Source organism: Lates calcarifer, linkage group LG2, assembly GCF_001640805.2.
Source record: "Lates calcarifer isolate ASB-BC8 linkage group LG2, TLL_Latcal_v3, whole genome shotgun sequence".
In the NCBI taxonomy this organism is placed as follows: Eukaryota; Metazoa; Chordata; class Actinopteri; family Centropomidae; genus Lates; species Lates calcarifer.
The window spans coordinates 30,363,519-30,388,359 of NC_066834.1; the positions used below are offsets into that span (position 1 = coordinate 30,363,519).

The following is a 24,841-nucleotide window of genomic DNA, read 5'->3' on the forward strand; positions in this document are numbered from 1 at the left end:
ATGGCACTATTTCCTTCTATTCCCAAATAATCCCTCTCATTCACAAATCAGCATCAATAACCAACATACTGGATGCTTTACTGCTTGGACTTGCATACCTAACCTACCATACCTACCTCCTCCTATGTCCTCAGTAATCATACATAATTATAGAAGAGATGAACTCCCTGTCCTTGTGTGCACTTTTTCTTTTTCTCACACTCTCTTTTCTTGAATAAATCTAACTGGTCAGGCATGAAAATGATAGATGATATTAGCAAACATAGTAAAATCCTTTGTATTGCAATATTCATTCTGTAATACTGTAACTTTACTGAAAAATAAAATGATAACCTGTGTAGGGATAAAACGGCCAAAGGGAATATCTGTTTTTGTCTAATCCAGAAAATTTAATATCTAATAAATTTTTTTTTTTCACACTGATGCACAAATCAAAGAAAAATCTAACATATATATGTTATATATCAGCCATGTTTATTGTATTGTTACTAAAATACTGTAATGAGCTAAGACACCTATGGGTATTTAACCGTCAGCAGCGACGGTATAAACAGTAAGCAAAATCAGCGTGCATGCTGCTGCGTGAAACATTTACCCAGATGATGCTTATAAACGGCAAAGGAAAAATCATTGAGATGAGCTTGCTTGGTGACTCATCGCTGTTAACAGAGTAAGGTGAAAATAACAAGGAAGAGGAGGAGTATGAACGGGCAGTGTTGCTCTGACATCAAAGCCCTCTGAGGAAATAAATGAAACTATGGAAACAGGGCTCATCCCACTCATGGACCACAGCACGTATTTCAGCAGGGTCTCTGATTGTACATTTTCACGTTCTTAGAGCCACCTGACACTCAATTTATAACCACCTTAACATTCAAGCTTTACGATATGCACTGCTGTCGCTTTCATTATTGTAGTAACAGCTAGTCAATGCCAATAATAGCATAAAGATGGAATAGGGAAGAAAATGAAAAATCTGCATAGGCCAAGATGGAGATAAAAGTACTCCTGAGCACAGAACGTGTTTAAATGCTATCAATGTGAATATGTTGAAAATGAATGGCGTTTTTGTTTTTTATACCGCAAAGACTGTTAAGGATAAACAGATGTCACGCCTGAACTTAACAGGAAGCGACAAGAGAAAATAGCCATCTTTAACTAGCGCTAAGCCTTCAGCTACGGTACAGAGACACACACCAGACCCCTCCAGGCAAGCAGACGGTGATGATAAAAAGCGGTTACAGGTTTGCTGTAACTTGGTTAACTCCTTCACTGTCATTTTAATTGTCTTATCAGTATTGTACATGAGCTAACGTTAGCCATCTTGTGCGTTGGTGTATGTGTTGACAGGTTTAACACCGCCTCGAATCTAAGTTATAATCATTTTCAGTGAAGATGTCTGTTGCTCACGTTAAATTAAAAAGCTAAAGAGAAAGAGAAACAGACGTGTTTTGATGAGAAAATGGTACCTGTTCGCAGCTGCTGGACGTCTTTCAATCGTCTGCACTTACGTGATAACCTGCGCGTCGTTGGTTAGACTCTGTAACATCCACACTTCCACCTTTTCAAAGTAAAAATTGTAAACGTAAACACACACACACACACACACACACACGTCTCTCTCTCTCTCTCTCTCTCTCTCTATATATATATATATATATATATATATATATATATATATATATATATATATATATATATATACATACACACACACACACACACACACACACACACATATATATATATATATATATATATATATATATATATATATATATATATGTGTGTGTGTGTGTGTGTGTGTGTGTGTAGTTCAGGTCAGGCCTTTTAAATATGTATATATTCTCACAAATTACATATGGAAACGAATGCAAAATAATACCATGCTTACTTTCGTCGAGAGCTAAATTATGAGGCTTTTATTCTGTGAACGTGACAGGAAGTGTTTTCTCCATCCGACTATTTGGTAGCTGGTTTAATCCCATGCTCGTGTGTTGTACTCATGCTAGTGGTGGACAGATTGTTGTCGTCAAAAAGCGTCCGTTGACTCTAACACCATGTGAACCCGTGTTGCGGCAGGTATGTGAGTAAATGTCTGTAAATAATTTTGAGGTTGTTAAGTTATCATTTTCCCCGTGTTACTGCTTTACACTGGCTGGACGTTAGCTTGCTGTGCACACCGAGTCCTGCCTGCACAGAACAGAACAATATACCCCGTACAGGACCGCACACGGCCAAAGCCAAAGATCTCAGTCACTGTAATTTCTGAAGCAAAGCAATGTTATCTATCAACTTAATCTCCTTTGCCTGGTTCATCAGCGATGATTAACGGTATGAAGTTTGCACGAACGTTTAGAGTCATCACTGTTTAATTAGACTCAATAGTATGGAGTTCTTTTTGTTCCAAATATGTGACAAAAGTCAATATTTAATACATTTTGAAATGTCAATATTATATTACATTTTGAAATGTACTACAGTTGTCTCAAAACTGTTTTGACAGTCAGACTGTCTCCGTCGATTACCACCTGACATAAAATGTGTCTGTCAATTCAGCTTCAGACTACTTGGGTTGTCTTGTTCACTCATTGTAGGGCTGGGCGATATGGGATAACATCATATCACGATACCATGTTTCATATCAGTCGATATCGACATATATCATGATATAAATCAAATCACTATTTCTGTCAAACTTAAAGGTTATTCCTAAGTGAGATGTGAAGGTACCACCTCAATTTTAGGGCTACCCCAATGTCGGCTATTTGATGCATAAGTCAAGAATACCCTGATTCAACTCACAGAATGTCAGTGGATGAGTTGTTAGAATACAATGGTACTTTATTGGTTCTTGACAGGAAATTGCTTTGTTACAGCAGCAGCACACAAACCAACACCAAATATATATTAAATTAAAATTAAAAGGGACTAATGAAACCAAGAAGAAAGAGAAACAAGAGCCAAACAAAATAAACAGAATATACATGTCACCATGTGCCAAGAGCCGTGCAAGATGCATGCTTTTTTCTTAGCTGCCTCACAGTTCACACACAGGGCACTGCAGGAGCAACAGAGTGACAGGCTATAAACTTTACAACCAGATCTGGTGTTAAAATGACCAAATCACAAAGCTAACTGTGGAGTTAGATAATTGATTAAAATGGAGGGCAAAACGACAGCGTGATGCAGTCAATGTGACTCGCTTGGATTCTCTCCGCTGACAGCTGCATGCCCGTTGTGAGAACACACACAGCTAAAGCTGATATGACAAGTTAAAAGCGACTGAGATAACTGAGCTATGACCAAGTCTACAGTGTATTTATTTCACTGATGCTAGACTTGCTAACTTTCGAAGCTGTTGCATATATTTATGTCAGTAGGGCTGCATGATTCTGGAAAAAATGATTCTCATGATTTTTTTTCACCATCTTTTTTGCACTAATTTACCCGACACACAAGGAAGCGGAACAGAAGATATATTAGTGCCTGCTATAGGACAGACCACATTTTAAAGAGTACGGCCTAGACCTGCTCTATATGAAAAGTCCCTTGAGATGACTTCTGTTGTGACTCACTCTGATTCTCTCCGCTCCAGTGTCAGGTGAGTTCTACATGCATGCTGACAACTGCACGCCCGCCACGAGAATCCACACCTCTAAAGTGGAAACTACCGGTGATAAGACGAGTTAAAACCGGCCAACTGGAGTCTGTCTGCAGTGTTTTTGCTATACACATTTTGTAGGAGCAACCCGCCATGGGAATATTACTGTCGCTGCTGAAATATTATAAAGTCACAGAATACCTGGTTGAGCCAAGAGGGAGAGAGAGAAAGAATTGAAAAAGAGAAAATGGTAGAATTAACTAGCTAATTGTTTTTCGTCACAAGCACAGTGCCATCAGCGGGGTTTTCTTCTGGATTCATTTAGCCGTTTTTATTTGTCCTAACACAACATCTGGCCTCACACTGTCATTAGCTGCTGTCACTCGCTCTCTCTGGGTTTATATTTTAATACGATTAATCATGCAGCCCTAGGAGATGATAATATACTCATCAATCCACACTACACTAACTGAATGGCACTATTTCCTTCTGTTCCCAAATAATCCTTCCCATTCATAAATCAGCATCAATAACCAACATACTGGATGCTTTACTGCTTGGACTTGGATACCTAATATCAGAGTAGTAAAAACTCCTCCCATGTCCTCAGTAACCATGCATACTTATAGAAGAGATGAACTCCCTGACCCTGTGTGTAGTTTTTATTTTTCTTACACTCTCTTTTTTTGATTAAATCTAACTGGCCAGACATGAAAATAAACATTAGCAAGTGCACTTCCTCCTGCACTCTGTGCTGTGTGCGTCAACCTAACCTGCTGTGGCTGGAATCTATTCTAGCCACATGATTGGTTTGGCGTGGCACATTCTCATTATAATTGGCTTTCCTGTTGTCTGTCAAAACATAGATGGAATGAGTTCTATCAACGTCAACCGTGTCTTAGACAGACTTTATTTGTCATTCAGATTTACACCACACAGTGTACCTCAGAAGGAGATTATGTTGCATTGGCTTCAAATAGTGCAGAGCAGAAAATGTTGTACATAAAATGGAATGGTGCAAGAAAATAAATAGGTAAACAAAAAAAAGCATACTTGTATAAAATACTATAAAAACAGAAATATATTAAATATATTGTACATGTGTATTGTTGTTATTATTATTATTGCATGGAGCGTGTAGGTGCGTGTGGGTGTGTGAGGAAGGGATGGGGGGATTTCACTTTGAGTTCAGCAGTCTTATGGCTTGTGGAAAAAAGCTGTAATTGAACCTGCTGCGGAACCTCTTACCAAAGGCCAGAAGTGAGAACAGTCCATGGTGGGGGTGTAAGGAGTCTCTGCTGATGTTATGAGCCCTGGTCAGGCAGTGTTTCTTTGCAATGTCTTGGATGGGAGGAAGTGCAGTCCCGATGATTTTCTCCGATGTCCTCACCACCCTGTGCAGAGACTTCCATTCAGAGGCACTGCAGGCTCCTGACCAGACAAGAGATGCAGCTGGTCAGTATGCTCTCTATAGTGCCTCTGTAGAAGGTGGTGAGAATTGGAGGGGGGAGGTGTGCTCTTCTCATCTGGTGCAGAAAGTGTGAGCTCTGCTGAGCTCTCTTTACAAGAGCTCCGGTGTGATGGGACCAGTTCAGAGTGTCTGTTACCTGCACCCACAGGAATTTGGTGCTTTCCACTGCTGTGTCATTGATGAGGAGTGGTATGTGACTGGCTGGCTCCTCCTGAGTTCGACGATGATCTCCTTGGTTGCAACTTCACGATGTGGTTAGTAGTGGACCTGGCACAGCAGTCGTGGGTCATCTGGGTGAACAGCAGCGGACTCAGGACACAGCCCTGAGGGGAGCTGGTGCTCAGGGAGATGACACTGGAGATGTTGTTGCCCACCCTCACCGACTGAGGTCTATTGGTGAGGAAGTCAAGCAGCCAGTTACACAGGGGGATGTTGAAACCAAATGGGGCCAGTTTGCTCACCAGATCCTGTGGGATGATGGTATTGAATGCCGAGCTGTCCAGAAACACCATCCACACGTGCGTGTTCTTCCCTTCCAGATGTTCTAAGCTCAGGTGGAGTGCAGAGGAGATGGCGTCCTCTGTGGATTAGGACGGTAAGCAAACTGGTACGGGTCAAATGTGGGGGGGAGTCTGGAGACAATGTGGTCCTTTACCAGCCTCTCGAAGCACTTCATCATGATGGGGGTGAGTGCTGGGGGGGGGGGTAATCATTGAGGGAGGAGATTGTGGGTTTTTTGGGCACCAGTATAATTGTGGCCAACATCAGACATAATGGTACCACAGCCTGGCTCAGCAAGGTTTTGAAGATGTCTGTGAGAACCCCAGCCAGCTGGTCAGCACATTCCTTGTCCTGGTATGTTGTCGGTGCCCGCTGCTTTCCAAGTTTTAACTCTCCTCAGGGTTCTCTGGACATCAGCTGTGTCCAGACTCAGTGACTGCTCATCCAGGCAAGGAATAGATTTCCTCGCAGGAGTGGTGTTGAGTGCCTCGAACCTCCCAAAGAAGTTACCGAGATCGTTGTAAAAGTTGATGTTGTTCTCGCAGGGGGAAGGAGTAGCTTTATAGTCTGTGATGACTCAAATACCCACATTTGTCCGGTGTTCATGGGGTCATGGAAGAAGTCCTGCACTTTCTGACCATGAGCGCGCTTTGCAACTCTTATAGCACGATTCAGGTTGGCTCTAGCTGTTCTAAGTGCCACCATGTGGCCAGATTCAAAAGCGGTGTTCCATGCTTTCAGCACTGCTCGTACCTCACTGGTCATCCAGAGTTTCTCGTCGGCCCGTGTGGAGATGTTCTTGATCACACTAACATCCTCCATGCACGTCTGTATGTACGCAGACACAGATTCAGTATACTCATCCACCCATGTGTAATGCTTGTCCGTAGCAGCTGCCTTGAACATGTCCCAGTCTGTGCACTCGAAGCATTGCTGTAATGCTTCCATAGCAAGCCAAACCCTCACCTGCCTCATAGTGGGTTTTCTCCTGATCAGCAGGGGCTTGGAATTAGCATCACAGAAAGATGGTTTGAGGAGCCAAGGTGGGGGCGGGGTGCTGTCCTGAATGCCTCTTTGATGTTGCTGTAGGCCAGGTCCAGCATGTTTGTTGATAAGTCCAGTTTCAGGTAGTCCAGTTTAGTCTCCAAGGAGCAGACATTCAAAAGCAGGATGGAAGGAAGTGACACTCTACACGGGTTAGCCTTTAGCTCAGCTGTTAGCCTCACTCAACATCCCCGCTCCCGCTTTCTGTCACACTGTCTCCATCTCCTCCACTGGTGTGCACTGCTGATATGAGGCTTCGCTGCTTCGTAGGCCGCTCGTTGTAGCCGGCTTGGCACTCCAAGGCTACATAGAAGGTCCACAGTAATTGCATCTACGAGTCCTAAACTGCTGGATTCACCCAAAACTAGTATTTCCTGATGGTCGTGCACTGATTTAGTTTAGTGACCACGCTGCAGATTCACAGTGAAACTATGTGAACTTACTGGGTTATTAAATCTCAGATGCTATCACGAGCCAGTGCAGCCACAGCCAAGCAGAGTGCTGCCATCATTATATTATTGTCTTACAAATCTATAGAGGAAAAGTTATATCACAATATATATCATTTTCTTTTATCGCCCAGCCCTAACTCAATGTCATTTGAGTGTGTGGTTGTGCATATTGTCCTGATGTGTCCTATGTATGAGTTATGAGAATGTTATCTTGCCTGTCTACCCCAATGGAAACAGGACCATCTGCCCACTCTGGGTGTCCCTTTGATGGCATTGACTTCTTCTGGCTCCACTGGGCAGTTGGTGGGGACAGCCTTCAAGCAGAGATCCATTTGTTTAAAAATTCCAACAGGCTTGAAGCATTTAACCAGAAGAAGCAGCATAATATTGTTTTTCAGTCTGGTCTTAAGTTATTTTTGCCTGTTCTGAGCTGCACCTAGTGTACTTATCCTCTTATACCTTTTCTTTCCATTTCAGATACAGAGCACCATGGGTTGGAACAGTAGCAGTACTGTTTCCACAGGTTTTCCGGTGGTGGTCGTGTGCCTTGCCGCCTTGCTCCTCAGCAATGCCTTGATCTACCTATATCTGGACTCTGTGTATCAGACTGATGAGCAGCTGGTGTCCTCTCATGTAGGCTGTGTGCCTCGACATTTTAAAATGGCGACAATGAAGAACTGCACCCCTTGGCTCCAGTGTTCACAGATAAATGCAGAAGTTCGAAAGCTGAAGCTGATTGGCCAGGGAGCTGTTAAGAAGGTAGATGGTCTTTTCAATTGTGGGTTGTCTGAGATTATTGGGTGTGCAATGTAAAAAAGGACATCTACAGACAACCTCAAGCCAATTCCTATTCTAATGCAGGATTTATATCCTTCTATGTTGTTTCCTTATCTTCAGAAAGTTCTCTTCTTAAAAAAACTGGTGTTCTGCATTGGGGTTGTCTTACAATGGGGCCAGTACTGTATACTTTATTTAGTTGCATTGGCTGATTTAAAGCTCTGTGGTGATTTTCCATATTTGTATTTCTTTTCTGTGAACAGTTATCACATGCAGAAATCTCACAAACAAACTAATACAAGATTTTCAGTGCTGTGTACCAGTGACTCCATAGAACTTGTCACATTCACTTATTTATTTAGAAATCTCTCCTGAGTGTGACTGACTAGTGCCAAAGTATAACACTAAATTTCACTAAAATAGATAGAACTAAAAAAACAACCTACTTCTAAAATTAATATTCAGTGTGATGTGCATCATGGCTACCACTTTACTGAGAGGATTGACAACATGTTTTTTGTTTGTTTGTTTGTTTGTTTGTTTTGTGGGCATATGACAACTCATTAAATTCAGTAGTCAGGATAATTTTCACACTCTAAAAGTCTAGACTTTATGCAGGTCACTGTTTGGAGTAACTGTCACATAAAAAGTGGCACAAAACGTTGTTTAAAGCATCAAAAAGAGGCTAGGTTTGAGAGAGACTCAAGCTCTACTTTCTCACTTCCACACACCTGACCAGTTACTTCTCAGAGTAGTCACAACTGTTGTGATCCTTGAATGAAGCAGAATGACACCTTATCATCGGTATGATACTTTATTAATCCGCACGGGAAATTCACAGTTCCAGCAGCATCAACAGACTTAAAAGATAAAATAAAAGGTCGAAGGCATGCAGTAAATACTGGGAATAATAATTAAAACACTGCTAATAAAAAACACAGTGAAGAAACTTCAAGTCCAGTGCAAACAGAATGCCATATTGAAGGTGCATGGTGTACAGTGTGTGTATGTATGTAGCGTGTAGTCCATCAGAGCAGTTGACATTAACGTTTTCCCCCCCTCGTGGAATTAAAGAGCCGCATGGCGTGGGGGAGGAACAATCTCCTCAGTCTGTCAGTGGCGCAGGACAGTGACAGCAGCCTGTCACTTAAGCTGCTCCTTTGTCTGGAGATGATGCTGTGCAGTGGATGTAGTGGATTGTCCATGATCGACAGGAGCCTGCTCAGCATCCGTCCCTCTGCCGCAGATGTCAGGCTGTCAAGCTCTGTGCCCACAACAGAGCCCGCCTTCCTCATCAGTTTGTCCAGACGTCCCCTAGCATACCACTGTGTAGAGCAGGGCACTCGCCACAACAGTCTGATAGAAATCCAGCTTCTGGAAGTACAGTCAGCCCTGTCCTCTCCTGCACAGAGCATCCATGTTTGCAGTCCAGTCCAGTTTATCATCCAGCAGCACTCCTAGGTATTTGTACGTCTGTGCAAACTCCACACAGTCACCTTTAATGCACACAGGCTCCGGGTGAGGCCTGGGCCTCCTGAAGTCCACCACCATCTCGCTGGTCTTGGTGGTGTTGAGGTGCAGGTGGTTGGAGTCGCATCATGTGATGAAGTCCTGGATCAGTTTCCTGTACTCCTCCTCCTGTCCACCCCGATACAGTCCACGATAGCAGTGTCATCTGCAAACTTTTGCACATGGCATAACTCCGAGTTGTACTTGATCTAATCTCTAATCTTATGAATTCACTCCTCCTGAAGTACAGATTGAAATGAGCCATTTACAGCAATTATGTACAGTTTAAGAATAAGATAAGAATACAAAAATGTTGCATGAAAACCATTGTCATTTGTACTGGTCAGTATGTCCTGTGTAGCCTTAACTCTGACTTATTAGCCTCAGCATCCACTTTTCTTTCCGCAGGTCTATCTGGCTGAGTGGCAAGCTCAGAAGGTGGCTGTGTCCAAACTGTCCTCTGTGGATTACCTGGAGGACTTTCTCCATGGACTGTCCATGTTACAGGCCTTGCAGAGCCCCCAGGTGGTGCAGTTGGTGGGGTTTTGCCTTGAAGACCACAGTGTGGTCACAGAGCACCACCCACATGGCTCATTGCTTAACTTGGACGTTGTATTTGCACAAGAGCAGCACCAGCAACATAACACATGGCAGACACGCCTGAGGCTGTCTATGGACTATGTCTCCATCCTTCATTACCTCCATAACAGCCCAGCTGGGCGGCGGGTTATGTGCGATTCCAACAGCCTGGAGAAAACACTCTCCCAGTTTCTGCTGACAAGTGACTTTCACCTGGTAGTGAACGATCTGGATGCACTGCCTCAGGTGGACCCATCCCGAGGCTTGTTAGTGAAATGTGGCCACCGCGAGCTCACTGGGGACTTTGTGGCCCCAGAGCAGCTGTGGCCATTCAGAGACAAAGGGAAACCATTTTCAGACGATCTCATGCCTGAATATGATGAGAAGACAGATATATGGAAGATCCCAGACATTACGTGGTTCCTGATGGGAAGGGTACCTGGAGGAGATTTAGTCCACTTCCATCTTTTTCAGATCCATGAGGAGTGTAAGAAGGACGATCCTAAGCTCCGCCCTTCAGCTCTGGATGTTTTAAAGGTGTACAAATCAGTCTACAGCAGCATGGTGCGTGACAGTGCTGGCTTTAGAGACATACTGTAGAATAATGACTCACAATGTTCCATATTTGTATTTCTTTTCTGTTCATAGAAGTTGCAGCTACAGTATTATAGTGTGGTGGTGGTGTGTGTGGTAACTGTGAAAATTCAAGGAATGGTGAAGAGATCTGAACTCCAACATAGAAACAGATAAATGGGAAAATATGCTGGCAGATATTGGGTGGTCAGATCTCCATAGGTGTTATTATACACCAGTTAAATTTGTTGTTTCTTTGTTTCTCCTTCTTGGAAACAAATAATTAAAATGATCAGAGAATGGTTGCATTGGCCATTGCCAGAATCTTCTCAGCTGTGTTCATTAGGAGATTGGTTTCTTATACCACCAGGTATATCCAATCAAAATTTTGAACTTGCGCTGGCAGGCTATATAAAAACTAAGTAAAAACTTTATTTGCAAAAAAAAGAGAAACTTGACAAGTTTCATCACAGTATTTGTAACTTCAGCTTTCTCCTCTGACAGTACCAGAACAGACTGGTGGACAATACAGCAGTAAATAGTAAAGGGTAAATGGACCCTCGGTGTTACCATCTCCTTTATGGTCAGGTATAGTCATATCTCATATTGTTTGTTCATAAAAAACACTTTCATCCACCATGCCTCTGTTATACCAGTAGCTTTAACAAAGATATGCACTTTATGTTGGCCTTTTTGATGGAAGGCATGTATTGTCAGTGAATCTTTTTTTTTTTTTTTTTTGGTCAAGAATACTTTTACTTACTTTGACATGTCTCTGCATAGCCTTGCTGAAACATTGAATAAAATGTTCACAAAGTGTAATAGCCTGGAGCTTTACTGGGGATAACAGGAGTGAGTGACAGGATCTTTTACTTTTCCTTTTAGTAATCCTTCTATGGGACACTATGGAAAATACAGAAAACAAGCATGCAAAACTATTAATCTGTAAAATATTTCTAGTGTTTTACTAATTTTGATGCAGATCATGTTGCACTTTGCACTTAATTGCTCTCTGTCTACTGGCATTTTTCCCTTCAGCTGTAAGCATGCCACTGTGTACCCCCTCCTAAAGAAGCTCTCCCTGGATCCCTCTGTTCTAAATAAATTTAGACCCATTATATGTAAGATTTTAGGGGAAAAAATGTCTCCACACAACTGATTTCTTTTTTTTTTTTATTTCAGTCTAATTTTAATAATAATAATACATTTTATTTATAAGTGCCTTTCTGGCCACTCAAGAGCACTGTACAATAAGCAATAAAACAACAATGGATAAAATTAACATACAATGACATAACATAACAATGGATAAAATTAATATAAAAGAAATGTAGGGTGGTGAGGTTGCAGTGAGAATAGTTAAAGTGAGTAGACAATCTTAAACAGATGAATTTTGAGTCTGGATTTGAAAACCAGAAGAGAGTCGATGTTTTGGAGGGCTGGTGGCAGAGAGTTCCAGAGCTGGGGAGCAGAGCGGCTGAAAGCTGTGCTCCCCATGCTGCTGAGATGGGCAGAGGGCACAATGAGGTGGATGGAGGAGGAAGATCTGATGGAGTGGGATGGGGTGGTAATGTGTAGGAGGTCAAACAGATATGGAGGGGCAAGGTTGTGGATGGCTTTGAAGGTAAACAAGAGGAGTTTGAATTCAATACGTTGTTTAACTGGGAGCCAGTGGAGTTGCTGAAGGATGGGGGTGATGTGATGGTATGAGGGAGTTGTGGTGATAATGCGAGCGGCTGAATTCTGGACCAGTTGAGCTTATGGAGGGACTTTTGAGGGAGGCCAAAGAGGGGAGAGTTGAGTAATCAATGCGGGAAGTGATGAGGCTGTGGACAAGGATGGAGGCAGCATGATGGGTGAGGGAGGGCGGAGTCGATTAATGTTGCGTAGAAGGAAGTATGCAGACCGGGTGATGTTACTGATGTGGGATTGAAACGATAATGTGCTATTGAGGATGACACCCAGACTCTTAACTTGGGAGGAAGGGGAAACTGGGGAATTGTCAATTGTGAGGGAGAAGCTGTCAACTTTGGATAGAGTGGATTTGGTGCCGATAAGATTTCAGTCTTATCGCTGTTTATTTTTAGAAAGTTGGAGGTGAATCAGGATTTGAATCTCAATTTTCACTCTGTGCACAGCACTGACCCTTCTCTGGTCAAGTTCATCAATGACTTATTGCATGCCACTGATACAGGCATTATTTGAGTTCTCCTAGACGACAGCTCAGCCTCTGACTCTGTGTGGACCACGATGTTATAATAAGCCATCTGTAAGACATCTCATCGTCATCTCATATCTGGCTCTTAACAAGTTCTAGCTGGAAGACTCCTCCTCCTTTCGTGCTCCACTTGTAGTGTCCCCCAGGGGTCTATTCTCAGTCCCCTGTACTACATGCATTCTATTCCTGGGATAAATCATAGGCAGACATAATGTTGATTTTCATTGCTACATGGACAATAGGCAACAGTACAGTGCATTAGAAAAGTATTCACACCCCTTCATTTTTTTTCAAATATAATTTTTTTCCCTCATCAATCACCAAGCAAAAGCAAGATTTGAGATATTTTGAAAAACTGAAGTATTACATTGACACAAGTATTCAGACCCTTTGCTATAACTCTAGAAATTTAGCTTAGGTGCCCCCCCACCTTTCTTGATCAAATTTGACAGCTTTACAGGAGCCTCACAACAATAAGGTTCTGGGTTTAAACCCCTGTTTGTCCTGGGCTTTTGCAAGTTTTCCCTGTGCCTGTGTGGGTTCCCCCCTGGTACTCTGGCTTCCTCCCACAATCCATAGCAGGTTGGTTTCAGTGGTGACTCTAAAATGTCTGTAGGCGTGAATCTGAGTGTGAATGGGTGTTTGTCTCTAAATGTCAGCCCTGCGATAGACTGGCGATCTGTCCAGGTCAGCAGCCAGCTTTAGGAAGAATCCCGGTTGTTTCAGGCTTCCTCTATGTAAGAATTATGGAGGCCACTGTGCTCTTGAGAAGCTTCAATTCAGCGAAACAAAAATTTTAGCCTTTCCCAGATCTGTGCCTTGACACAATCCTGTCTCTGAGCTCTACAGACAGTTCCTTCCTCCTCGTAGCTTGGTTTTTGCTCTAATATGCAATGTCAGCTGTGAGACCTTATATAGACAGATCTGTCTTTCCAAGTGCTGTCCAATTAGTTGAATTTACCACAGGTGTAGAACAGGTCATTCCTTTCATCTGCAGATCTAGAAAAGGTTATCTATGCTTTTATCTCCTCCAGACTTGATTATTGGCGTTGTTCTTTACATTGCATTGGTATAAGTAGGTGAAATATCCAAAGATTACAGCTGTCGCATAATGCTGCTGCCAGGCTTTTAGCACATTCAAAGAGAAGTGACCACACATCAGTGCTTGCTGCCCTTCACTGGTTACCTGAATTGATTTTACTGCTTGTGTTTAAAATTTGAATGGTCAGACTCTAGCTTATCTGTGATCTGCTAACTCCCCATGAGTTTGATCGCTGCTTGAGATTCTCTGGCAATTCTCTGGCAACAAATCCGAAATTTCCACTTGTCACTAAAGATGACATGGCCTTTGCTGTCTGGGCCCTCAGCTGTCAAACAAATTCAATGTCTTCTTTTAAAGCTTTCTTAAAACTAAATTTTATCTTATTACAATTGCAGACTTTCTCTCCTTGAGGGCATTCATGGAGTTGTACTCGATTGTATGCACAGAACATGGCTCACACCTCCACAAACCTGACAAAACATGATTGTGGAAGTGATTGTTTGAAAATTCTCTCACACTATTATTTTAGAGTGCTCCTGATCTTTACATATTCTGTGCAATTTTAGACACATTTGCATTCATCTTTTCCCCTCCAGCTGAAGCCTAAGCTTTTGCCGTTGTTACCTACATGTTTTCATCAATTTGGAATGGCAAACAACCACCTCTATCAAGGTATTCAGGTATACTGATACAAGAAATTAATGGTTCAAGAGTTCTCAGGGCATCATATGCTATAGTGTTAGTATTTACAGTGGCATTCATGTATAAGGACAATTGTTGCTCTTCAAAACTACATGAAAAATTAATCAAATTTCAAAAACAATTTTAGAGCATCCTCTAGCCTGGTGATTCCCATACTTCAACGTTTCTGCAGAGTACACACTATCTCTTTGTATATGTGAGTTGTAATACTAACAAGCTGGGTTCAATAGAAGTGTGCTTGCTACTGGCACAGTCGCATCCGTCTCAGCAACATCAGGAGGTCTCGGCGAAATACCTTTGTAAGGATAACATAACAAAATGGGTGTGCACAAGAGTTGAGAGGATAGAAAAGCACCAGCAGCACCTGTGGGGGAAGACAAAGATCAGCCTTTATGTTACACACATTAAAAGACATTTAAAAAATCTAGATAAAGAGGAAGTCACACCTTGGAATTTGTGACAGTCATCAGTGGTTGGTGGAAAGCTGCAGACAAGCCGTAGAAGCAAATGGGAACCAGACACAGAAAGCTGGTGAAAATGAGAACAGCCATGCGTTTGGCCATGCTGGTATTACATCTGCTGGACTGGTGCTGGGGATTGTGCATCATACAGTAGATGTGAAGGTAACATAAGCATACCACCATAAAAGCAACAACATTAATCATCAGGACAGAGACCACATAGGTCTGGGCAGCAGTTGTCTCAGTGTCCATGGGTAAGCAGATGCTTACTTTCTGGTAACTGCTGACACCAAGCAGTGGCAGCAGTGCAAGAATCACACATAGAAACCAGCCGACCAGCATCAGCACAGCTGCATGGCGTAACCTAATTTTTCTGTCAGGCCTCATTGCATAGAAGATAGCATGCCAGCGCTGAAGGCTGATTAAAGTTAATGTGTACACAGATAGCTCACTGGCAAATACTGATAATGTACCTGCTAGATTGCAACCACCCCCTGTTTGCCAGGCAATAGCATAATGGTAATAATGGGAACGTGTGTAGAGGTCAACAGATGCAATGAACAGTAAGTATATCCCCATACAGAGGTCTGCAAATGCCAGGTGACCCATGAGGAAACGGGTCACGGACAACTTCTGCCGGCTGGTCAGCAGGATGAACATCACCAGGAGGTTGGCTGATATGGCTAACAGACTAACCACCCAGACTAACACCCTCAAGAAGCCTTTACTCATCACATCCTCACATGGATTCAGGGCATCAGGCAGGGGGGTGCACAAGGGTTCATGATTATCTGTGTGAAGTTCATTACACAGTGCAAAGTCAAAACCCTCACTGAGATCCTCTGTAGGTAAATCCACATAAAACAGACCCTCAATTTCAGACTGTTCAGATGGATAAATAGGGCCACTGGAGTAATGATTGTGATTTGTAGTGCCAGCAGTTGGACGACCAAAGCTGTCCTTCAGATGTTTGTGTCCCGGATGCCCCTTAGAGAGAGCTGAAGAGGATTCCTGCCGTTTCCCCAAAGCAATCCGGGTCAGGTTGCAAATAACTGCCTCAGAGTGTCTTTAACACAGATAATAAGGATAATTGATCAGAGAATGAACTACTACTCAGTCTTATGGTGGCCAAGATCAAAAACTAACAATTAGGGGAAAAAGGCCCTTGATCACTTGTAGTCACTGTTAACAAGGTGTCAGTCCTCAGACCTTCATCATCATGAATATATAAAGAGAGCCTATGAAGGTGAGGTCAACAAACTCCTCTAATTGTAAACAAGCATAATATATTTACAAATATTAAATATGCAGATACAGAGTATACATAGTATATAGATAGCATAAAGGATTTTCACATCCAAATATATCAATAAATAGACAGTTTCATTAGAACATTAGAACAGAACATTATTTCAAAACAGCAGAATTTTGATAATATTATGATGTTATTTTCTAATATAGACTGAAAAAGGGTAAGAACAGGTAAAAAAAAAAAAAAAAAATCTCATTATGGAAAAAGAATAACTGAATCTCATAATAATCACCATAGTCAGAGTAGTCTTTTTTTTCCCCCAAGGGTGGCAAAGCAAAGGCAGGACCCACCCTACTCTGCCTCTGACAAACTTATCCTGATATTCTTACCCCAGCCCTAACCAATCATCTATCCTCATGCCCAAACCTAACTAACCCAACCAACAAGTACTAGCCAATCAGAGGCAGAGTAGGGCAGGTCAGGCTTTCACCATCCTATGAAAAAATTTGGTTTGCAGCATACTCCACTACATGGCGCGCATCAGAGGGGTTTAGAAATGGACACCACCACTGGTAGTTTCTCTCTTCTTTCTTTCCCATGTTGTCCATAAGCTGGCACCTTGTCTGCAATGCTGCATGTCTTGAACAGTGTTCTGCTGTCATGTGTGTAGTGGTTTTGCCACAGCTCTGCTCTTTGCTGAGTCATGATGAAGAAGGATCTCAGAGTAGTGCTCTTGCTTGAGATCACTGCTGGCAAAGACCATGACTTTTCAAGATCCAACTTGGAGGATACAGCATCTCTGGATCATGGAGCAGGTAAGGGCTCCATGACGGCAGTTGAAGTAGTGAGCCTGTTAAGCTTTTTTGTACCTATCCTCTTCTCGGCAGGCTATGAAAATTTTCCATGTAGTTAGTTAGCTTCTTGCATGCCCACATGCCAGCCAGACTTAACTTTTTTATCTGGGTGTAGCGTGTATTTGCCTCTGAGAGGAATCCACAACTACTTGCATCAGCTGACACAGCAGTGGACTTGTTCACATTGTAGTAAGGAAGTGCTGCTGCAGTTGTCAACAGCTCCTTTATGTGTTCAGAGGCTGTTTGTTGTGCATTCTTTGCATTCTTGTTTTTCAGGAGCTCATACAGCAGCTTGTTAAGTTAGGGAAGTATCTTCTGAGATAATACATTATTCCCAGTATCCTTTATAACTCCTTCATGTATGCAGGTGGTGACAGCTGGTGAATAACTTCCACTTTTGTCTGGGTCAGGCTGGATGCCAGACCAATCAATGAGATGCCCAAAGAACCATGGCTGACTCTGCTTGATGGAACACTATTCTCAGCTGAACTTCAAAACTGTCATCTCTATGCACTGTTTATCTTCTTTAGGCGGCTGTCATGCTCCTCCTCTAAGGCCCCATGGATGAGGATGTCATCCTTGAACACCTCCTGCAGGGTCTTCATCATTTACCTCTAAAAGATTTCAGGTGTGCCGCTTATTCTGTAGCCAGTTGAAAATGAATCTACCAAAAAGTGAAATGAAACTGGTGAGCTTACAGCTGTCTGGATCTGGAAAAACCTACATCAAGTGGAGAAACGACTGATCAAGATGGGTACCATGGCCATGCACCAATCAGTGGGTTGCGTCACTTGCTCTATGATGCCATTTGTCTCCATCCTCAGAAGCTAATCCATTACCTTTAGCAGCATAGGGAGGAGTAAGCATTTAACTATGTGCACAGCATATGGTTGAGCATTGCCTAAACTGTATTCTCACAGAATCAAGCTCACCATATGCCTGTAGCTTTCCTCCAGTTGCACACATTTCATCTACTCTGCTCACAAGATCCAATTTAACAGACAGCAGCCTGCTGACTAAACTTTTCGCAGTGCGTACACAAACGACATGAGAAGTGAGGTGAGTCTTTCCTTGCTCTGGATTTGTCCTATGCACTGCAGCTCACCACCTGGGCTATCCAATGGAATATCTTCAGGCTCTAGTAGTCTTTTGGACCGCAAGTCTCCTCACAGTAGCTCCTGTGTCAATTTTAACTGGTGTGGAGCCCAGCAGTAACTTGACATTCCACTGCTTTGATGACCCATCTGCTTTACTCATCATAAAGACCATGGAGAGACTCATTTTGGATCAACTCTGGCCCACAGTCTGACCACTATAGGACTCCCTCCAGTTCCCCTACCAGCCCCGACTAGGAGTTAAGGACATCATCATCTGCTCAACCTTGTCTAAGCCCACTGGCACTGTGAAGGTCATGTATTTTGACTTCTCTGGTGCATCCAACACCATCAGACTGGCTGTGATGGATGAGAAACTGACAGGAGTGCAGGTGGATGCCCCCCTCTTCCTGGATTGTGGATTACCTGACTGGCAGACCACAGTATGTGTGGCTGCAGCACTGTATGTCAGACAGAATGATCATCAACACTGGGGCTCCTCAGGGAACCCTCCTCTCTCCCTTTCTCTTCACCCTCTACACCACAGGGTGGGTTCTGCTTTACTGTGTTGTGATATTACATGTCTAGGGAGGTGCATGTCAGGCTGCAGCATCGATTCCATGTATAAATTGACTGACTGGAATAACAGTGTAATACTTCTTGAATAGGATGCGTAAAAGGGGCTATTGCATGCTGATTTGCATCAGCTGCAGCTTCTGTGAGACATCTTTTTTGAGTATTCGCTTGATATTCTCATCCCTGCTCTTATTGAAGTCACAGTGTTTCACAGTTAATACAAAGCTCTGATAAAAGTCTCAGCTTTCTTTCCCAGCCTCTGCACACGTATGTACAGCACAAAATGTTCATCTAGCTTTCCTAGTACTTTTCAAAGTTCTTTCTTTATTGTGATCATCATCAGTGAATGTAAGCAAGTGATATATGTTCTCTGACTTACTCTCCATGGCATATATTAAGGTGCTAACCTGCACAGCACCTTCCTCTTTGTCTGAATCTCACAGAGCACTGTTTCCAGTCTGGCCACTGTCCCTCCTCATCAAAGGAAAAATTTGTCAGGGGGTTAAACTTGGACATGACTCCTCTCATAGTCCGCATTTGGTAACTTCTGTTAACTTTTAATGAATTACGATCAGGAAGCACACAAGCAGCAACAACACAAGAACACAGCAGTACCATATATCACATAGTAAATGTGCAAGCACATTAGATTACTGTGCAAACAAAAGTCACAGGATGAAGTCACAATTATGTAAGAAAGCCAAATCAGTAGCTGCAGCAGAGATGAAGCTGCTGATTTGATGCACCACTTGGTAACCATGACAAGTATCCTCAATCAAATACACTTGCCATGTCATGTGACCAATATGTGCTTGCTGGGTCTGGCAACATGCTAAATGCAAAAATAATGATGGTGTATCCTTCAGTTGTGACTTCTATGTTAACTTACACTGTCATGAGGTGTGCACCCCAAATTGGATTAAGAGCAAATTGTGGATGACTGTGGTGCACATGACTCACAGAGTTACATTCAGACAGATGTGTGCAATAACATGAGGGTAAGCTAATAAAAAAACACATCTCTGAATAATACAGTACAACTCAACAGCACCACATGCTACATCCTCAAAAATTATCATAGAGTTGGATCAACACCTCTCAAAAACACTTTCAATAAAAACTGAACATCTGAAGAGTGAAGACTGAAACTCTGTTAGTAAAGTGACTACAAGAAATCAATAGTGCACATGATTTTTTTTTCAGTCTAATGTTTAAATGTAAAATAATTACAATGCTGAAAAACTAACTCTGTTTTCATTTCACTGAAATCACTCTATAGACTTTTTTTAGCTTTTGAGCATACCTGTACATACACTAGTGTGGGCCTGAGGTAGTTTGGTATGTAAAGGACAAATACACAAGGGAAAGAAACCACAGTGGGAAAATATTTCACAACACTTTATTCTCTTACTTACCCTCTCCATCTTTTCAACAGTTTTAGACCACAGCAATGGCTTGGGAAGGTCAATTCAGCACTCTGTAAATGGAAAAAGGCCCTAAGGGGGGGCAGTGCTTTGAGGGCCCAAGTGTTTTTAGCTTGGAGCTTTTCAATGGTCTCCATACCTCTTGAGGGCAAAGAGCTAACTTTGGTTTCTGAAAGGTCTCTGCAAAGACAGACAAAGAGTTAAGTTTCATTCATTTGGACACAAAGCTAAAGCTGCTCCTGTACCCAAATTCATTTTGTGCTGCAGTGGCAAATGAAGATAGCCAATGCAAAAATATTATTTGATGTAAGAAAATGTAAAGCAAATAATTTTTTCTGTGTTCTGAAGAGCATTAATTTCTGTAGCAAATTCTGTACATGTAATTTACTCACAAGTGAGTTGGGCCGTGAATCACACCATAAAATGCAAATTCATCTATTTGTTCCAAGTCCACATTCCTGTGAAGATACCTGAAGGATGGAGAATAGATGAAGTAATGTGACCAAATGTCTGTTTTGTTGTTTTACTGCAATAATTCAAAATGGCATACACTTCCTCCAGTCTGCTACCATTGAAGGCATAACGTTGGATCTCTTTCACGCCATTGCTATTCAGCATTCTAAAAAGTAGGGGGGAGAGAAAGGAGAATATTCTATGAACCTTCCATACAATATTTTTTATTCCAAAAAGAGGAATATCAGCTCCACGTCTACTGTTAAATTGTGGCTGACTCTTCAGTTAGTCACAATTTGAAGTGAGGCCATAACTTTAAATGTCATTTCAATGCCTATGGGTCAGTGACAATGACATTCGAACAATTGACCAACTAAATCTTACTCACATGGTCAGAGCATTCTTAGATATTCCAGAGAAAGAATTAGCCGGTATGACTTGTATGAAGGCATTCTCCACTATCTCCCTGTTAAAAGGGTAAAACATGAAATATTTTACACCACTTAAAAATTCATAAATATCAGCAAAGATACTGCAGTTAGGTATATTTGAATGCTACATACAATATAAAATCCTCTTGGCTGGACTGAATATATTGTAGCCCAGGAAAGGAGGTGAGACCTGTGTTGGTGATTCCACTGTATTGAAACATATCTCAGTCAACAACCAGTTCATGCTGGATACTTTTAGAACTAACTTCATTTTCTTGTGAAAATATATGCTCTGATATGCTAAGACTATAAAAAAGAAAATTAGATTTTACTTACAGGTACCTTAAATTAGGCAGATCCTTAAATGCTTCTTGGTCAATGTATGACAGTATTTTCATCCCAGTTAGCTGTCTATTGGACACACACACATCATATACACACACTTTGCGATCTCAAAGTTTTGAGTCACTAAAACAGATTTTTGGACTCACCATTTTATCATTTTGACTTATCATAAGTAATTTTGTTTCATCATGCATCTTTGTCTAAAAATGTTCACAACAGATTAATTCACGCTAGTCTGGCCATTACACATAATGTTCTGAACAGTTTATTTACTGTGAAATGTTCAATAGCTTAATGTGATATGGCATTGTCGTCAGTATTGTGGTAGTATCACTGTATGACAGAGGCAGCATGATATGAGACTTCTTTAAAGACTACACTGTGTGTTTATGGTGGCATATGCAGCAGGTTTCATTTTAATCACAATGAGGTTGCACTGCTAAAAGGTTACATACATGTGGGTGACCCTGGACAGGTTGTGGAAAGAATGCTTCTCAAGATATCTTAAAGTATCATCATCAGAGATGTATCTGAAAAAACACACACAAACAAACAAAATACAATAAAAAATAGAATCTAGAGACTAATGCTATTTCTAGATTTGCAGTGGTTTACACTCATTGAGCCTCATGTAAGAACAAGAGAATGTTATAATTATATTATAATTTTCTCTAATGTATGAACAAAATTCACACCAGGTCTGCCATACCTATCTGCCTTCCTCTATAGTTTTTAATTAAGAAGGGTAATACCTTAATCTGAATGACTTTGGGTTCACAAGGGCTATGAGTGTTTTTGTATTGGAGACATGCATTATGATAATGACCAAATCTTATGAGGCACAGTTTACAGGTGAGATACATCAAGTTAAAATAGCAATTTGCAACAATCTGTGCAGCTGAACCCAACTTGGAACACATGTAAGATCAAAGCTCAGTGAACAAAGTATCTTAGGTTAACGATAAAAATACAAAATGGTCTTGCATTGTTTGTTTGTTTTTTTTTGTTTTTTTTAGGTTTTTTTGTTTTGTTTGGTTTTTTTATGAAGCAAAAGGTAGCATGGTAATTAAGAAAGCATATAGGAGGCTTTTTGGCTTTGTACAGTAATTGTAATTTTCTTCTTTCTCCTATGAAGAGTTCCACTGTGTTGGATAGAGACAGACAGACAGCCTTGGTGGAGGTACTTTTTAGTGCTGCTTTTACTAATGTTGATATTGTTTATTTTTCTTGCGACATTTTCTTTTCTTGCTAATTACACTGGTTTGGAAAAAAGGGGTTAGTGTTGGGTAAAAAAAAGAGAATCTTACATGTGAGAAATGTTGTTCAAGTTGGCAAAGGCATTCTGAGGAATAGAAGAAAGTTTTGACCCAACAAGCCATCTGAAACAGGAAGAAAGTGCCTTGGGTTATTTCAGTCTTAATTCAATAGAGTCACAGGCTGAAATCAGAGTTGAAAAAATGTGATTACTTACACCTCCTGTGTGCTGGAATGGAAAACAGGCATGACCTCAGCTCCAAAACATGACACACTGTGGATGTTCCAGTCACAATGGCAATCAGTTGAACAATATTCTAGAGGGAGAGTGACCTTGACAGTAATGAAGATGAAAAAAAGCAAATTCAAATCAGCCTTCATTGTAATAGCGGTGATCTGATGGTGGAGACTCCTCGGTTACACTGCACAGTGAGAGTGGTTAGAAAGAGACTGGGCGGTCCTGGATTTTGGCCAGAAGTGGAAGTGTAGCAAGATGGCACTTCTGGTACCTTCAAAATAAAATGGATTAACATATGTTGATCATCTACTTGTGTAATACCTCCTTTCTTTAGTGTCAGCAACCAATGGTACTCACTTTATGATGTGACCTGTTAGTAGATGAATAGGATTGGTGTTAATTCATTTCCACTGATGTAAGAACAAATCATCTTTTTGGTAATACTTGATCAAATCAAACCTTTTTGTTAGCTAATGCTGCTGATTTGTTTTAGCCTTTGATTAGAATATCAGCTCTATGTGGGACTGGGAGAGGTTTTAGTAGATTGAAAGTGTGCACCTCATGAGCAGACTGGCCATTCGGCCCCAGTATCCTCACACTGATACACACAAAACTCTGTAGTGTGTATCAGTGTAGTGTGTATCAGTTGGGTTAGCTTTAGGATTAGCAGCAGTACGCTAATGAGACACTACTTGCGTTGAGTGGGGTATTGTTAGGGACCTGTTTGCGTAGTGTGAATTTGGTATTTCACTTTGATACTGAATGCTCAAATATGTGGCTGTTTCATGCCCCATGAGGACTAGTGGAATACTGCTACCAACATGGTAGAGGTTCATGACTATTGTAAATTGGGCCTAAATATTTATGTCAATGTGATATTTCAGTTTCAATTTAATAAATTTGCAGACATTTCTAAAATTCTGTTTTGGCTTTGTCGTTATGGGGTATTGCTTGTAGATTAATGGGAGGAAAAGATGTTGGGGGGGGTGGGTTGTTTGTTTGTTTGTTTTATAAGGCTGCAACTTAATTCTGAATACTTTCCTAATGCACTGTAATAACACACATTTATAATCCTTAGTGTCTTTACTGAGCATGCATTCCCAGTGCTGGTAAAGAAAGTAAGTGAACCCTTGGATTCAGTAACTGGTCAAATCACTTTTGACAGACAAGTGGTTCTGGTAAATTTGGTTCAGACCAGTACAGCGTTAAGGAAGAATTTTACAGAACTGCTTTGTCTTCTGTTATCTTTAAATCATTTTACAGTATCTCATTTTACAGTATCTCTATTGGGTTAAGGCAAAGGCTCTGTCCAGGTCAGTCTGAGAGGAGGATTTTCTTTGTTTGAAGTCATTCTGTAGCAGATTAACTTTGAGTTTAGGGTCATTACCCAGTTGCATCACCCACCTTATGCTGAGCTTCAACTGGTGGAAAGCCACCCTGACATTATTCTATATGATACCTTCATTAACTTTCTCCTTGGCGATGGTGAGCTGTCCAGGACCAGAGGCAGCAAAGTAAAATCATGATGCTCCCCCACTGTATTTCACTGTTAGAATGATGATTTCATGTTGCTATGCAGAGCTCTATTTACACCATACGTACTGCTATGTCTTCTTCCCAAATGATTCAACCTTAGTTTCATTATTCACATTTTCGCAGTAGCATTGTGCAGTGTAAAGCAGCTCTTTGGCAAATCAGGCACATTTAATGTTCTTTTTGGAGAGCAGCAGTTTCTCTCTGTGCACCACAAATGTCTAAACTCTCAGAGATTACTTTTTGACCTCCAGATTTATGCAAATCAGCAATTCTTGATACAAATTTTTGATACTGAGATATTTTCTTTGTGAGATATGACTCATTCAATCAGCAGATTCTTCTTGTTAATAGCACACTAAAATATTTCAGTGTTTTCTCAAGACAAAGCTCTAACCCAAACCTCCAGCCTGGTTCCATTGACTGGACTCCAGGTTTGCTTTGTTTCATTAGT

The 24,841-nt window shown here is 41.5% G+C and overlaps 3 protein-coding genes across 7 annotated transcripts in view; 1 reads left to right on the forward strand and 2 right to left on the reverse strand.

Moving 5' to 3' along the window:
* Window positions 1–1,593, reverse strand: part of pam (peptidylglycine alpha-amidating monooxygenase) — a 41,085-nt gene extending 39,492 nt beyond the window's left edge. For all 3 annotated transcript variants that reach the window (XM_018667895.2, XM_018667894.2, XM_018667893.2), the window contains exon 1: window positions 1,470–1,593. The gene's annotated coding sequence lies outside the window, so the exon portion shown is untranslated. The remainder of the gene's footprint in view (window positions 1–1,469) is intronic.
* pomk (protein O-mannose kinase) lies at window positions 701–11,671 on the forward strand. Of its 3 annotated transcripts, XM_051078262.1 has the most exons (4): window positions 1,977–2,082; window positions 3,463–3,604; window positions 7,550–7,831; window positions 9,767–11,671. In XM_051078262.1, exons 3-4 carry the CDS (start codon window positions 7,562–7,564, stop codon window positions 10,535–10,537), a joined length of 1,041 nt encoding a protein of 346 aa, XP_050934219.1. In that variant the 5' UTR covers window positions 1,977–2,082; window positions 3,463–3,604; window positions 7,550–7,561; the 3' UTR covers window positions 10,538–11,671. The 3 variants fall into 3 exon arrangements, with proteins under 3 accessions (XP_018523415.1, XP_018523414.1, XP_050934219.1); XM_018667899.2 differs by lacking the exons at window positions 1,977–2,082; window positions 3,463–3,604 and adding an exon at window positions 701–1,244; XM_018667898.2 differs by lacking the exon at window positions 3,463–3,604 and having other exon boundaries at window positions 1,884–2,082.
* Window positions 11,672–11,681: 10 nt separating this feature from the next.
* On the reverse strand, window positions 11,682–23,635 carry LOC108877751 (thyrotropin receptor-like). Its single transcript, XM_018667896.2, is given in 11 exon segments — window positions 11,682–14,836; window positions 14,919–15,999; window positions 20,125–20,313; window positions 20,526–20,603; window positions 20,684–20,752; window positions 20,975–21,052; window positions 21,150–21,224; window positions 21,354–21,428; window positions 21,818–21,892; window positions 22,670–22,741; window positions 22,834–23,635. Coding segments are annotated over 11 exon segments (2,163 nt in total). The 5' UTR covers window positions 22,998–23,635; the 3' UTR covers window positions 11,682–14,629.
* Between the last annotated feature and the right edge of the window lie 1,206 nt (window positions 23,636–24,841).

Coding starts and splice junctions, on each gene's coding strand:
- pomk (XM_018667898.2), top strand. CDS start 1,987: ATGCTCGTGTGTTGTACTCATGCTAGTGGTGGACAGATTGTTGTCGTC. Junction 2,083..7,549: donor GTGAACCCGTGTTGCGGCAG/GTATGTGAGTAA, acceptor TTTCCATTTCAG/ATACAGAGCACCATGGGTTG. Junction 7,832..9,766: donor GCCAGGGAGCTGTTAAGAAG/GTAGATGGTCTT, acceptor TTCTTTCCGCAG/GTCTATCTGGCTGAGTGGCA.